Source organism: Podarcis raffonei, chromosome 2, assembly GCF_027172205.1.
Source record: "Podarcis raffonei isolate rPodRaf1 chromosome 2, rPodRaf1.pri, whole genome shotgun sequence".
Taxonomy (NCBI): Eukaryota; Metazoa; Chordata; class Lepidosauria; order Squamata; family Lacertidae; genus Podarcis; species Podarcis raffonei.
In genome coordinates, this window is record NC_070603.1 from 56309315 (window position 1) to 56324645 (window position 15331).

The following is a 15331-nucleotide window of genomic DNA, read 5'->3' on the forward strand; positions in this document are numbered from 1 at the left end:
AATTTTTATTTGCAACCTCAGCTTCAGGTTTGACTCACCTAACATTGTATGGTGTCAGGTGTTGGGCTGGCCACTCTCAGATCTGGCTTTCTGTTCCCCATCCCTGCTCTAAGCAATAGTTGAAGCCTCTTAATTCTTCTACCACTGTGATTAGAGCAGGGGTAGCTAATGTGGTACCCTGTGGATGTTGTGGACGTTATCATCCCTGACAACTGGCAGCGCTGGCTGAGGGGGATGGAGGGCTCCATGTTGGCTACCCTAGGCTTAGGGGAAAAGCCCATTCCTTTCTCTGAATTCCCCAAAGGGAGAATGGTTTAGATCAGGCTTTCTCAAACTCGGCTCTCCAGATGTTTTGAGACTACAATTCCCATCATCCCCGACCACTGGTCCTGCTAGCTAGGCATCATGGGAGTTGTAGGCCAAAAACATCTGGAGGGCAGTTTTTGAGGAAGGCCTGGTTTAGATGCCCATGAACAAAACAGAAAAGCCAGACAAGCAAATTCAGCCTAAGTAACACTGTCATCCTATACAGTTAGGTGCATTCAAACTGGTGGGACAATTTAGTTGTGCACATGATTTCAAACTAAATAAATGTATGCATAAAATATTTCAGAAGGGAACAACATGGAGTTCCGGTGAGGCAGCATGGCGGCTGCAACAGCAGAAAAGAGCTCCTGAAGCCAGCCAGAGTAAAAGGCTGTCTGTCCGATTCCCGGGCTCCCAAGACTGCTGCCGCCAGCACCGCCAGCAGAGAGGAATCGGGGGTGCCCGGGAGTCTATCAAAGAAGCCAAAACACCCCCCCAGGACTGAGATTGAGCCGGAAAGGCACCCGACCCCCCCCCAACAGCCCAGAGGAGCTCTAAAACCAGGAGAACAGTGGAGCTAAAGCAAAGAGGGAGAAAGAAAGGGGGAGAGAGGAAGAAAAAGACAGAAAAAGGAGCCCAAAAATTTACCGCTGCTGCCCCCATCTCTGCCGACGGGAAAAAAGAGGAGAGGTAGGTGAGCACCGGGAAGGAAAAAGAGGCTCCGAAAAACACGTGGCTGAGCCCGACCGGAGCTCCAGCGGCAAGGAAAACAGCGAAAAGCCGCATGACAAAGGAGAGCACAGAGGGCAAGAAACTACCCTCTTTTTCCCCCTTTCTTTTTCTTTTTCTTTTTTTTTTTTATTTAACCCCCTTTTTGTTAACCCCTTCCTCCTCCCCCTCTCTCTCCCCCTTTTTTTTAAAAAAAATATCTAAAAATCTTTTCTATCCCCCCCCCATATACCTACTTTTATCACTCTTCTTTTTAAAAGAGGGGCCACTGCTGCTGCAGCCACCCTTTACTTGACTCCAATCTCTCCTCTCCCCCCCCGGCTCCCCCCTTCTTCTTTCTTCTTCTTCTTTTTACTCCCTCCACCCTTTACATATAGCCTATCTGTCTGTCTCTGCTTCTGAGTGCACTCCCAACCCCAACTTCCACCTTAACTGGACCCCAGTACAGTACCCCGTTGGGGTATATACAACCCCCTCCGAAACAAATATTTCCCCTGGCCCCACCCCCTAATCTTTTGCATCTCTACCTGCTGACCCCCTCCCTTTATATGAACGGTCTGTCCGTTAGTCTACTCATCTTCTTACCTCCCCCCCCCCCGCTTTGGCGGCACCGCTGAGGCAACTACAGAAGCCCTACAGAAGTTCTTAAAACACAGGCTAGAAGTGACACAAATGACCACCTAATCCAAACGCTCTGCACAAGCCACCAGCCAAAGCCTGATCAGCTTAGCAACCCAACAATACTCAGGAACCACCACTGCCACAACTCCTAACCACCGCTCTACTCCAAGAGGATGCCAAGCCAACCTCAAACCAAAACCATTAGGGAGACTGAGATGCCACCAACCAGGGAGATGGCAAACAATGCTAAGACCGTAACTCCCCTTCAAGACGATGACCGCCCAGTAACGAAACGAGACCTGAGGGAAATGGAAGCAAGATTAGAAGCACGATTAGAAGAAACACTGAAGGCCACAATGGCTCCCATGCAGGTACTAATCAACAATCTAACCTCCAAAGTGGAAGCTCTAGAGAACAAGAACCAAATGCAAGAAAGAATAATAGAGCAATACCGGGAGGAGAATGCACGAGTGAACAAGAAACTGGACGAACTGGTAAACCAAATGGAAGCAGAACACAGAGAGATGAAAATTAAGCAAGCCGACCTTGAAGACCGCAATAGACGTTGTAACATCCGCTTCCGCAACTTTCCTGAAAAAACAGAGGAGAAAAGCCCAGCAGACCTAATTATACACTGGCTGAAAAACACAATCCCAAGCCTGAAACTTGAGGCAGATGACTTGGAGAGGGCTCACAGAGCCCTAAAACCTATGCCAAAACCCAGCGCCCCCCCAAGAGACATCATTGTATGCTTCACACGCTACAAAAAGAAGGAAGAGGTATGGAACAGCATCAGAAACTTAACCAACCTTCGATATGGAGAAACCCCCATCCTGGCCTTACAGGACTTATCCCAGGATACCCTAAACCGAAGGAAAAGCCTGCGCCCATTCACCCAGCGCCTCCAACAAGCAGGGATCAAATACCGATGGGGCTTCCCCTTCCGCCTCATTGTAACAACTAATACAACACAACACACGGCCACCAACATATCTGAGGCCCTGCAACTACTAAAGAACCTTGAACTCGACCTCCCACCGGAATGGCAACCGACAAACCCACCAAGTGACAGCCCCAACCACGAGGAAACAACAGCAAACAACTGGACGACGGTACAGAAGAAAAAGAAACAACAGAAGCGGCACAACAACGCAAACCAATACAGGCAAGCATCATGCTCAGAACCGTCCCGCCGGCCATACGACACAAGAAAGCAGACCAAGATTAACCAAACCAATTCATCGCAGATGGACAACCCTACAACAACAACCCCAGCTGAATGAAGCAACCAGGAAAAAACCACAAACTGAAGGACTGGTGATTCCCCCCCTTTTCCCCCTCTCCCCCCCCAAAACATAGATTTAATTAACACCATCAACATCCCCCCCAGCCCCGCACCCCCACAGAAATCCTCACCCCAACACCAGTCCAGACGACCTCAACCATACTCCCCATCACCCACACCTTCAACATCCCCATACTCCATACTAAGGAAAAACAACTCCAACCTCAATAACACAACCCACAATCAGGCTAAAATCTGATACCCAACCAGCACTATGGTGGCACCAGAGCGTACCAGCACCCACATCCCCACCCCAACACACCAACAATGTTGCTCAAAACATTGGCAACATTGCTTATGAACCTTATACTTGACAGCGACGTTACAAAGTCACTTCACACTGTCTCGCTGATCACCCCCCATCGCAAACAACAGGGGGGATGGCCTGCCCTTGAACACGGCCCTCCACACCAGCTGAGACCTAGGACCAACCGGCTAAATGCCAGATGGCCCAAAACACCCCAAACAAACACCTATATGACTACATATAGGAAACTCTCCACAACTTACCCTCTACTCTTTAACCCAAATCTTACTCTAATCCCACTAGCCCCCCACCCACCACACCCTAGGTCAGCGCAACCCCACTGGTTCTTTAAACAACACGAAGAGAGAGACACAAGACAACCCGAACGGGTTGGCAGGGAATCACCCCACATAATAGATAAGCAAGATGGCTAACCTTAAAGCAATTACATTAAATGTGAGGGGGCTGGGAAACCCCATCAAAAGAAAGCGCATCACCTCATACATAAACACCATGAAACCACACATCACCTTCCTACAAGAAATACACAACCCACCCAAAGGCAGCAAACTCCTGAGCGACCCCCGCTTCAGTCAACAGTGGGTCGCACGAGGCTCAGGGAAAGCACGTGGTGTAGCCATAATACTTAGTAGAGACCTGAACTTCACTGCCACAACAGTCCTCAAGGACAAAAAAGGCAGATTCATCTTCGCTAAAGGGACACTAGACGGCAAAATCAAACTGACAATCGGCTCCATATATGCCCCAAACGCGAAACAATTAGAATTCTTCCAGAAGACACTAAACAAATTCCTCTCCTTCTCTGAAGGGGAAGCAATCCTAGGAGGGGACCTCAATCTAAATATGAAAGGTATATCCCTGAAAGATATCCACCCTACAACCCCATGGGCAACCTTCCTCCGAAGGAAACCTCCAACAACTAGGAACTCTTACAAATTACTAAAATTGCTAAAAAACAGGGGTCTCTACGACATCTGGGGTGAGCAAAACCCGGGAGACATCAGCCATACATTCCAATCGGGACGCCATGATACAGTGTCCAGACTGGACAGCATTCTACTCACACAGGGTCTGATCCCCTCAGTGGAATCAACAAACATAGGTAACATTAAAATCACAGATCACGCCCCAGTAGAAGTCATCGTTAAAATAGGAGAAGGAACACAAACCACCCCATCATGGTCCTTCAGCCCCATCCTAACTACAAACAAACAAATTAGAGAGAATCTCACAAAAACCCTCCAAAACTACTTCGAGGAAAACGATGTAGACAATATAACAACCCATCTCCTATGGGACGCAATGAAAGCGGTCACCAGAGGAGCTTGCATAAAAGAGAAAACATTCCTTAAAAAACAAACCACCTCAAAAATTAGCAAAATAGAACAAGACATCACAGTCCTCTCATCACGCTACAAACAAACAGGATCTAAAAAACTTCTCAAACTTATAGAACAAAAAAGGAGAGAACTAGACTCCTTAGAAATCAACAAAACAATGATCAACATTCTATACTCTAAACAACGTTTCTATGAATATGGAGGGAAAAACTCCAGATTACTAGCAAATAGATGTAGGAAAAAAGCACTCAAAACAAGAATACACTGCATCACCAAAAAAGACGGCAACATAACATTCTCCCCCAAAGAAATAATCTCAGAATTTGCAGAATTCTACTCCAACCTATACACCTCCCATAACCCACCAGAGAGGGAAATCAAAAAATTTCTAGCAGGACTGACCATGCCTACCCTAACTGATGAGGAACAGGAATTCATGGACAGCCCTATCACCCCAGAGGAAATAGATGCAGTCCTCAAAAATCTGAAACCACACAAAGCCCCAGGCCCAGACGGCTTCACAGCAGAATTCTATAGGAAATTCAAAGAACCCTTGATGCCTTACATGACCCGCCTATTCAACGACATCATAAAAGGGGGTCCCATCCCCAAAACCTGGACCCACTCCAAAATAGTCTCCATCCCAAAACCACTAAAAGATAGCCTCAAAGTAGAATCATACCGCCCAATCTCATTAATAAACCAAGACTACAAGATATTCACATCAATCTTGGCCAACCGCCTAAAAATCTTCCTACACAAGTTAATAGCCCCAGACCAGACTGGCTTTGTCCCTGGCCGCAATATAACAGACCCCATCAGGAAACTACTGAACCTGATCGAACACAGCAAGGCAACCAAACTCCCATTGACAATTATGTCCTTAGACATCCTCAAAGCCTTTGATTGCTTAGAGTGGAAATACATATTAGCAGTACTAACTAACATGAAATTTGGCCCCAACTTCCTACAAATACTCAAACAAATATACTCCCAAGCCTCAGCAAGATGCAGAACTAATAATATGGATTCTAATACTATAGCTATCCAAAGAGGCACGAAACAAGGATGCCCACTGTCTCCCTTCTTATTTATCTTGGCTCTGGAACCCTTAGCAATCCGCATCCGAGCAGCCACAGACATCAAGGGAGTGGAAATAAAAGGCAGAACCTATAAATTAGGGCTCTTTGCAGATGACCTAATGGTCACAACACCAGACCCCATAAACACAGCAACCTCCCTAATCAGAGAACTCAACACATTTGCAATGGTGTCGGGCCTACAGGTAAATTTCACAAAGTCAGAAGCTATGTGCTTCAACACCCCTCCTCACACCCAAAAAGAACTCACGAAGGTCACCAAAATAAAACTTTGCCACACCAAGTTCAGATACCTAGGGGTACAAATAACCAGAAACCTCAATAAACTGCACCTCCACAACTACAAGCCCCTGTGGCGACAAATTAACAAAGACCTAAAGAGATGGAATAACATGAATTTCACTCTCTCAGACAAAATAGCCATGATCAAAATGAGCACACTCCCAAAACTAACCTACCTATTCCAAACCCTCCCAATCTGGATCCCCCCAACCCAACTCCGCAGTTGGCAGAGAAAACTACACTCTTTCATCTTCTCACATAAAAAACCAAGAATAAGCCCCAAATGCCTGCACCTCCCCACCTCAGAAGGAGGATGGGGAATCCCCAACATAGAAGCATATTACATTGCCAACCAAATACGACATATAATCCCATATATACTCAAAGATGAGACAAAACAATGGGTACACCTAGAGAGGGACACAATTGAAAATACCTGCACCACAGCATACCCACTCCTCCCAAACAAACTAAAGAAAATTCCCACAACACTCAACAGGTACACACAGACCATGCTCAAAGCATGGAAAACACAAATAGGCAAACTATCCCCAACCCCATCCCCACTAATCCCCCTGGCGTACCACCCATTATTCCACCATGCAGCACAAAACCTCCAGATAAAAACCTGGCGAACCAAAGGCTTATATCGCCTAATAGACTTCTATAAAAATAACAAACCTTTGTCAACACAAGAAATACAAGACAAACTAGAAGACACCCAAATGCCCTGGTTAACACAACACCAACTACATGCCCTCTTAAACAACCCAACAGTAAAATTAGCAGCAACTAGGCCCCTGACAACCTTCGAAAACCTCCTCCTAACAACAAAGGGAAACAGTAAAGGGACGGTATCCGCAATATACAAAATACTACTCCAAAACCCCACAAACCCCCTAGACGCAATCAAAAAACAATGGGAGAATGACATAGGCTATGAGATTAACCCCACGCAATGGGCCAGAATGTGGTCTAAACCTCCCTTTAAATCCATATCAACGAAAAGAAAAGAACTCACACTGAAACTCACCTACAGGTGGTACCTAACACCAAGGAAACTAGCGCTAATACGCCCAGGAACCTCACCAAAATGCTGGAGAGGGTGCACCTCCACAGGCACATACCTCCACATGTGGTGGGAATGTCCCAAAATCCAACTATTCTGGGCAACAGCCATACGAGAAATATGTAAAATAACTAAACAAGTATTAGATATCACCCCAGAATTGGCCCTACTAAACATCTTCCAAGACAACAACGCCCATTTACACCACAAAGAACTCATAACCCACCTACTTTCAGCAGCTAGAAACACCATAACCAGACACTGGAGAGACCTGTCAGGAGTAAGCATGGACCAATGGTACCAAATAGTATGGGAAACAGCCCTACTGGAAAAATTAACTAATAAACTGAAACTGACACGGGGACAAACAGAAGAAGACACCTTCACTCCGATATGGCTCCCCTTTATCACATACACAACCCAACAGGACAATGACAATAATCCACCAACAGCATACAAATCAATATGGCTAACCTGATCCAAAACACCCACCCACCTCACTCACACACGGAAACAAAGATCACCACAGCCAATCACAAACAAACAATCACACCGTACGCCAACCCCAAACTCTCTCACCACCAAAGGAACACAAGTGAACAACACAAACAACGCTGACACCAAACTCTACATACACTAAGCATAATAGAAACACCGCCACCCGACCCCACCCCCATCCACCTTCCCTCTCTCCACCCCCCCTTTCTTTTTCCTTTTTTTTCTCTTCTCCCCCTAATGCCTCAACAAATGAAACGGATTTGTAAAAATGTTACATGGGAAAAAAAAATACGAGGCATTACACTTTTGTAAAACAAGAAAATCCTAAATAAAATATTAAAAAAAAAAAAAGAAGGGAACAACATGATACCAACCATATCTAGTAATCCACAAAGCTTTCAAAATAAGGTCATGGAAAACTTAAAACTAGGAGCTTAAGTTCAGTGTCTATCTTCTATATCTTATTAGGAAATTGTTCCTCCCTCTTTTGCTCTGTAAAAAGAACATTGCAAATGAAGATAACAATAGGAAAAAGTTGTTGAGCTCACAATCTTAAAAATAGCATGGTTCTGTCAGCGGCAGCTGTTTTATAAACATAAGCATCATTTCCAATGCTTATACGCAATATTAGACAGGAGGGTTGCTTCAACAGCTCTCTTTCTACCAATTAATATTTCAAGAACTCTTCTAAGAAGCTCTGATGAAAGATACTACACAAATGAAAAATTAATAGAAAAGCACATAATTTTTTTAAAAGAAGTGTGAGGTTCAGTTCTTTAGGAGTAAGTAAGCTTCAATCCTCTAAGTTGCCATGCCAGCTAAGATACAGGCAGGGTGAAACACAATATTGCATCAATGCAACATGTCATTCTGTGCTGGCATCACACCAGCACAACCATATTCAGTCAAAAACTAGGGTGGGATTCAACTAATGAGTTCTATCAAAGGAAGCCTTCAGCAAGGACTTCTGCTTGTGCAATGGGGCTTCCCCTCCATCCCCCCCCAAAAAAAACCTGAAATGGGGGAGGGGATTTCAGGAGAATCCCTAGAACAGTGTGAAAGAGGATTGATCTGTCTGGCAAGTTAAAATGCTTGCCCTGATGGAGCAACTGCCTTAGCCCAAAGTTGATTTCATCCCCAAATAATCCCACTCTATGGAGGTCATTTTATTTTGAAGACCGAGCTCTGTGATTATGTGTGATACAAGCAGACTGGGATCTCACATAACCTGAACAGCTTTCTTGGCAAACATTCAATGCACCTACCCCTACAGAATTTACAGTTAGCTAAATGTTTTAGGGCTGATTCACCTTCAGGCCCAACATGTAACACTCACACAACCTATACCAGGGGTCAGCAAACTTTTTCAGCAGGGGGCCGGTCCACTGTCCCTCAGACCTTGTGGGGGACTGGACTATATTTTTTGGGGGGGAGGGGAATGAAGGAATTCCTATGCCCCACAAATAACCCAGAGATGCATTTTAAATAAAAGGACACATTCTACTCATGTAAAAACACACTGATTCCTGGACCATCCGCGGGCCAAATTTAGAAGGCGATTGGGCCTTAGTTTGCCTACCCATGACCTATACCAACAAAATGTGTTGCATGATCTAACCTGTATTACACATACTTGCCCCCATCTATCATATATCCATGGATGTGGCATAGCCATCTGCTCACACCATATATTCGCCAGTATGGGGGTGGAGGTAGGGAGAGCAGGTGATTCCAAGGCTTGGTCCTGTGCAATACCATGTGAAGAATGAACATATCAGGCCACTGTGCAAATCAGTCCCTACTTCTTGAATAAAGCACTTGGAACATATGATAGTATTGCAATAAACTCAAAGAAGGTAAGTATCCACAGAAATGGACTCACCACTCATACATATGGTGAAGCCTGGTGGCAATTCCACAGAGATTCTAGTTTCTCCTCCCTGTACAGACTGCGCTCTCTTGAATTCATCTTCATCATAGATACTTGCCAAAGCAAGCAGCTCATCTTCCTGAGCTTCTTTGTCCTCTGAAGACATTTACAGTTCCTGTGAATGATGAACATATCGCCAGTATAAATTACCTAAGCAGACTCCTGTAACAAGAATGGTCTATTACAGCATTAATTCAGATCACGCTTAGGGCAATCTGAGGGTGATTGGAACCGAGAAAGAATGAGCCGTCACTGATAATCCTGGCTTCTGGAGGGATTGGCCATAGGAAACAAGTACATGTAACCAACAAAGCAGGACTGAATGGGCAAGGGGGTTAAATACGGATTTCTGTGCTGTACCCATCAAACCTGCTCAGCAGCAGATGTCACCCACCCATTAAGGTGATGTCATCTGATTGATAGGTGGGCATGTTCACGAAAATTGTCTTAGGGACAAAACTGGAACCCATGCTGGGTCAAGACTGGCCTGAGGGCTGAAGGCTCCCCAACCCTGTGCTAAGGCATGCTGCGTTCAGCCATGTAAAACTTCACTGCTTCCACAAAATTATTCTCTCCTGTATACTGAACCTAATGGCATGAAATAAGTGGTAGAACAACAATAAGGTAAAAAGCTAAAGGTAAAGGACCCCTGGACGGTTAAGTCCAGTCAAAGGTGACTATGGGGTTGCGGCACTCATCTCGCTTTCAGGCTGAGGGAGCCAGAGTTTGTTCACAGACAATTTTCCGGGTCATGTGGCCAGCATGACTAAACCGCTTCTGGCACACGGAGGACCATGACGAGTGCCAGAGTGCACGGAAACGCCGTTTACCTTCCCGCTGGAGCGGTACCTATTTATCCATTTGCACTTTGATTTGCTTTTGAACTGCTAGGTTGGCAGGAGCTGGGACAGAGCAACAGGACCTCACTCCGTCGCAGGGATTCAAACCGTCAATCTTCTGTTCAGCAAGCCCAAGAGGCCACAGCACCACCCGTGTCCCTTACAACAATAGTAGGGATGAAGAAAGCAAGACTAGAAAGCAATGGTTTTCTAAGTCTAAGCACATGTAACTTATATAGCCTCCTATTACTTCCCTGTTTATACCTGCCTCTACTTCTCTCTTCCTCTGTTGTGACTCTTGTGTCAGATTTTAAATTTGTAAGTTCCTTATCCCCTCATACTTGATAAAGTGAAATGCACACTGGTGACAGCACAGCAATCTTTTCTTAAAGGTACATGGAAAATGCATTTTCTTCCATTAAAATAATTGTTATTTCTTAAGCTACACACAATAATACAAAAGCAACCCCAATGTGTAACGTTGCCAATTTTCATTTTAGCAGAGGAATGTCGTAAGAAATTGGTACCTTTCTAGTTAGTCACATCAGTAAGATCTGATCATCAAACTTGTTTATCCACTGAATATCTAGGGCAACAGGAATACAACTTCTTGCTGAAGACAATGGCATTGGTGTCTTAAGTGGTCTACAGAGGGTCAATGATGCTTAGTGCTTGTTTTCTGCAGAAAAAGAAATAAAAGGTAAGAATCCTGAATTTCAGGGGGTTGGACTATTTGACACTCATGGTCCCTTCCAACTATACAATTCTATGATTCTAACATTACTTCTACTCTGCTAAAATATAAAATTCCTGGTGGATGCTTTCAGTCCCACAACAGGGTTTACTGAATTTAGAAAGGCTCCACCCTACTAAACCAGCAAACCCATTTAGTAGGAGTAATTCCCACTGCAGTTAAAGGGACTTATTTCTGAGCAGGCACATATAAAAGTGCACTGTAAATCTGACTAGTTTGCAACTCTACAGCACGTCCCAGAGCATACACTGATGTTAAAAGATGGGATTGTATCCAATGAAGTTGTTCCATTTGCACAATGACTTTGGCTTGTGCAACAAACCTTGCTGTCCCTTTCCTTCCTCTTGCCCCCTACCCAAAAAATACAATCTGGAGGTTTGAGGCGAACCCCAGAGCAGATTTGAGGAGCACATGAGGGGTGTTGCTCTGTTGTGCAAGCAGAAGTCCTTGCCCAAATGGAAAGACATCATTGGATATAACCTTTAATGTGTAGACAAAAATCAAAGTCATAGAGGTGTAACAGAAGGCAACAACAAAAATCTACTACAAACTCCTGCTCCATGTCAGAAGATAATGGAGAACAAGGCATTCCTGACAAATGCCTACTAAGTGTCTAAAAACACTTATCCCTTAGCTACTGCGTAGGGCTGGGCGATACCTGGTTTTCAACATTGTGCTATATCAACCTTGCGATATACTGATCTATCACAATGTCTGAAATGATGAAAATATGTAGAGGCCAATGGAGTCATGTCCTGGCAACTGCTACTACTTAGCAGTCTAAAACTGATACATTTTTAACTACCTTTACCATATTGATAAAACTGTTATTTTATGGAACAGCTACAGGGGTAGCAGGAATCAGGAGAGAAGCGATGACCAGCTTCAGTTTTTCCCACATCGTGATTTTTTACATAGCACACACAAAACATCGTGATTCAGGATATATTATGAAACGCTTATCACAATGTTGACTACTAACTGGTTTGGGACAATATATCGCCAAACCCTACTCTCGCATAATCCTGCAAAGTGTTCCCTTGACTGCAATGGCTCTCAAGAGCTAGATGCCCCGTGTCCTTAAAGCATTAAGGGAGAAGTAAACAAAAATAGCACAAATGCAGAGAAAGGGGCGAGGAAACTGCATCCTTTTGGTGTCAGTGACACTCAAAATGCCAGCATGTAGGACTTTCAGCTATAGTAGCTGGGGACAAAAGAAGCAGGTGTGCAAATCATTAGACTTTACTGTTGGGGGGGGGGGGAGACTGCATTTCTCTACAACAGAAGCATCGTGTTCAGGAAACCTACCTAGAGAATCCCCCCAAGAGGCTGCAAATTTGTGGCTCGTTAATTTTTTTAATTTGGGGGGGGGCTCTGAACTTCCCTCCCCGTCCTTAAAGTGAAAACACACCAATAGTTCCCTGTTGTTGGGCGGCGGGGGACGGGGACTACCATCTACTCCAGATTAGTTTCCTAATACAGACTGCGCTTAGCTTCCGGCCAGACCCCGAAGAGTCACGAAACCTGGGCGTGGCAGACCCCGCCGGTGCACAAGGAAATGCCGGAGCCGCGCCAACGTGCCTCTCCTATCGGCAAATCCCCCTGCCAGCTCCCGTGGCCGCTCCAGCCTCGCCAGAAGCCCCCAGAAGGCGCCGCCAGGAGCAGAGCAGGGGCGTCGCTCGCCTCGCAGGCGCGCGCGGGGACCCCGGCCCCGACCCGTCACTCACCAGCCGATGCGGCCCCTCCCTCACCTAAGTCTCCGGCCCTCGGCTTCCGGGTGCGACTCCTAGAGCGGCAAGGAGAGAGAGAGAGAGAGAGGAGAAGGGTAGAGAAGCCGCATGGTTGGCGGCCTACGGGTCATGCGCGCCCCTCGGCTTCCGGTTTGACTGGAGGTCTCCATCTTAACGTTCTTGGAGCGGTTGGAAGCTAATGGAGCGGCAGCCGCGTTCGTATCCGGCTGACCGGGGGGAGGGATCGCCCTCCCGACCCAGTGAGAACTTTTTGGCCGCTTTGGAACGTGGGTTGATTGCAAACGTGTTTGGCAAGACGCCCTTTTTTGCCGAAATCAGTTTAACTTGTCGTAAATAACCTGTGTATCTTTTTGGGTGTGTAGTTTGGCTCTGCTGCCTCTTAGCAGCAGTGTGTGATTACGGCGCAACATGGAGATCCGGGTCTGTGACGTTGCGTTTCACCAACAAAACAGTTGAATAGGCGAGTTTGCTGAAAGGTGCGATCGTGGCATCGTAAGCACCTTTAAGTGGTGCTTAAGTCATTCCCTTTGAATTCGGTACGATTTACAACCTACAAGCAAGCGGGGTTAGAACTGCAGTCTAAACTGTTATTAATCTCAGGGAGATACCACATACCCTCCCAACATTTCTCTGATGAAAATAGGGACATCCTATTCTCCATCAGGAAGCTTCTCGTGCGTTTGATCGCCTGCACACATAAGACGTCATATGCACATTGACATTGGTGGCTCTGCCTCACCTACCTCACAGGGTTGTTGTAAAGAAAAAAATGTGCGATGGAAGGGATCGTGTGCAACATCTTCACAGATGAATGGAATGAAATAAAAGTTTTAGCAGTAAGCTGCCTTGAGTCCCTGACAGGGGAAGAGGTGAGATATACTGTAATTATTATTAATAATAGTAATAATAGAAACTGAGAGACTGACCAGAGAGTAAATCCTATTGAACTTAGTGTGACTTAGTTCTAAGTAAAAATGCTTCAGAGTGCAGTGTAAGGTTGCCTGGTCTTGACCCAGTTACCTGTGAATAAGCTCCATTGAAAACAGTGGCACTTATTTCTGAGTATAGACAGTATAAGACTCCATTTACAGTAAAGGAATAAACACTCCGTGTGTTTCCAGAGAAATGGCTGGCTGCTGAAGCATTGCAATGAAAGAATTTAAAGTGGATTGGTAACCTTTTCCTTCAAAATTATAGGAAGGTTTTGTATGCCAGCTTCACAATTTAATTTAGTACAGGGATTTTATTTTCAGGATAAACAGGACCTAGTTCTGCACCTGCACACTTTTAATTGTTCTCCCGATATATGAAGGAGGAAAAAGGAAAACACCGACATTCTGGGATCACATCAGAAACAGAGACAGCTTCTATAATTCTGAGACAGTCCCTGGAAAAATATGCTGATATTATAGATCTATTGAAATGGTCCACTGATTTCAGTGGCTTCTGTCCATTAGCCTTACTCAGAGAATATTCAGTGATATTAATGGACATGACTAACAGGTCTATTAATTTCAGTGGGAATAGTCTGCTTATAATGTAATAGGTGTACTCAGAGCATTAGGCATGTATCAACCTCAACGCACACACATCTTTAGAAGGCTAGTTAGTATAAAACATGATGCAACATTCACACAGCTGTCCTGCTTCTCTCTGTGCAAAATGGGACGTATAATATTGGTCAGGTTATCTAGTGCGGGATACAACTGCATCGTAGTTTTTGTTGTTCAAGATTAACGTTTTTCTCCACAGATGATTATAAGGGTATCAAAACACCAGCTGCATACAGTAGTTGTAATGAAATGAATACTACTGAAAAGGTGGAAATAATGAGTTGGACTTCATTGCAAAAGGATCTGTGAAAATAGATGTAATTTCAGTTAGTACTATTTCTCCATAGGAGAAGCAGCTGACTGCAGGAAACTTTTGCCATTGGATTACTGTAAACCTCGTGCCCTCAGGATTCTCACCACCAGAATTTTACTGGATCACGGAGAAAAAAATATTAACCCTGCACCTAAAAACATTTCTGAAATAAAGAGGAACCCCCCTTTTTTTGCTCCTTTTGCCTTCTTAAGCAACATGCTGAAAGCAGCATACTGTTCCTAAGCAGACCTTTACACCTTAAGATGCTTTATTCTATTGCTGCAACCTTGTATATCAGCTATTTCCCCATGACTTCCCATTCCTTTTACCAGCACCTTGTATGTTTATACTCCCACCTTTTTCTTCCCTTGCATATGTTGTCTTTTCCCACATTAAATATTCCCCTTCATTCCAGTTTGGTTCTACCTCTCTTACCCTTTCCATATTTCTGAAACACTTGGGAAGAACACACCCTATTTAGCTCTAACATTACATACAAGCCCATACATAAACATGTAAGATTAAATATTTGTATAGATGTAAAGCAGTACTGATTTCATCGTTTCATGCACAGTGAAAAGCAAATGTTTTTTTTCAGATTTAAGGAAACTTGCACTATTCCCCGCCCCCCCG

General features: G+C 44.8%; 1 protein-coding gene across 5 annotated transcripts in view; it reads right to left on the reverse strand.

Moving 5' to 3' along the window:
- The window catches only part of RNF14 (ring finger protein 14), a 22663-nt gene extending 9727 nt beyond the window's left edge, over nt 1–12936 (reverse strand). Inside the window, exons 1-3 of one of the 5 annotated variants that reach the window (XM_053376727.1) lie at nt 12833–12936; nt 10855–11006; nt 9441–9603 (exon numbers count right to left, since the gene is read on the reverse strand). In XM_053376727.1, coding sequence (XP_053232702.1) covers nt 9441–9594 — 154 coding nt within the window. In that variant the 5' untranslated portion in view covers nt 9595–9603; nt 10855–11006; nt 12833–12936. Of the gene's footprint in view, nt 1–9440; nt 9604–10854; nt 11007–12565; nt 12717–12808 lie in introns of those variants that run through there. The other 4 variants (XM_053376723.1, XM_053376724.1, XM_053376726.1 and 1 more) reach the window with 4 other exon arrangements.
- Between the last annotated feature and the right edge of the window lie 2395 nt (nt 12937–15331).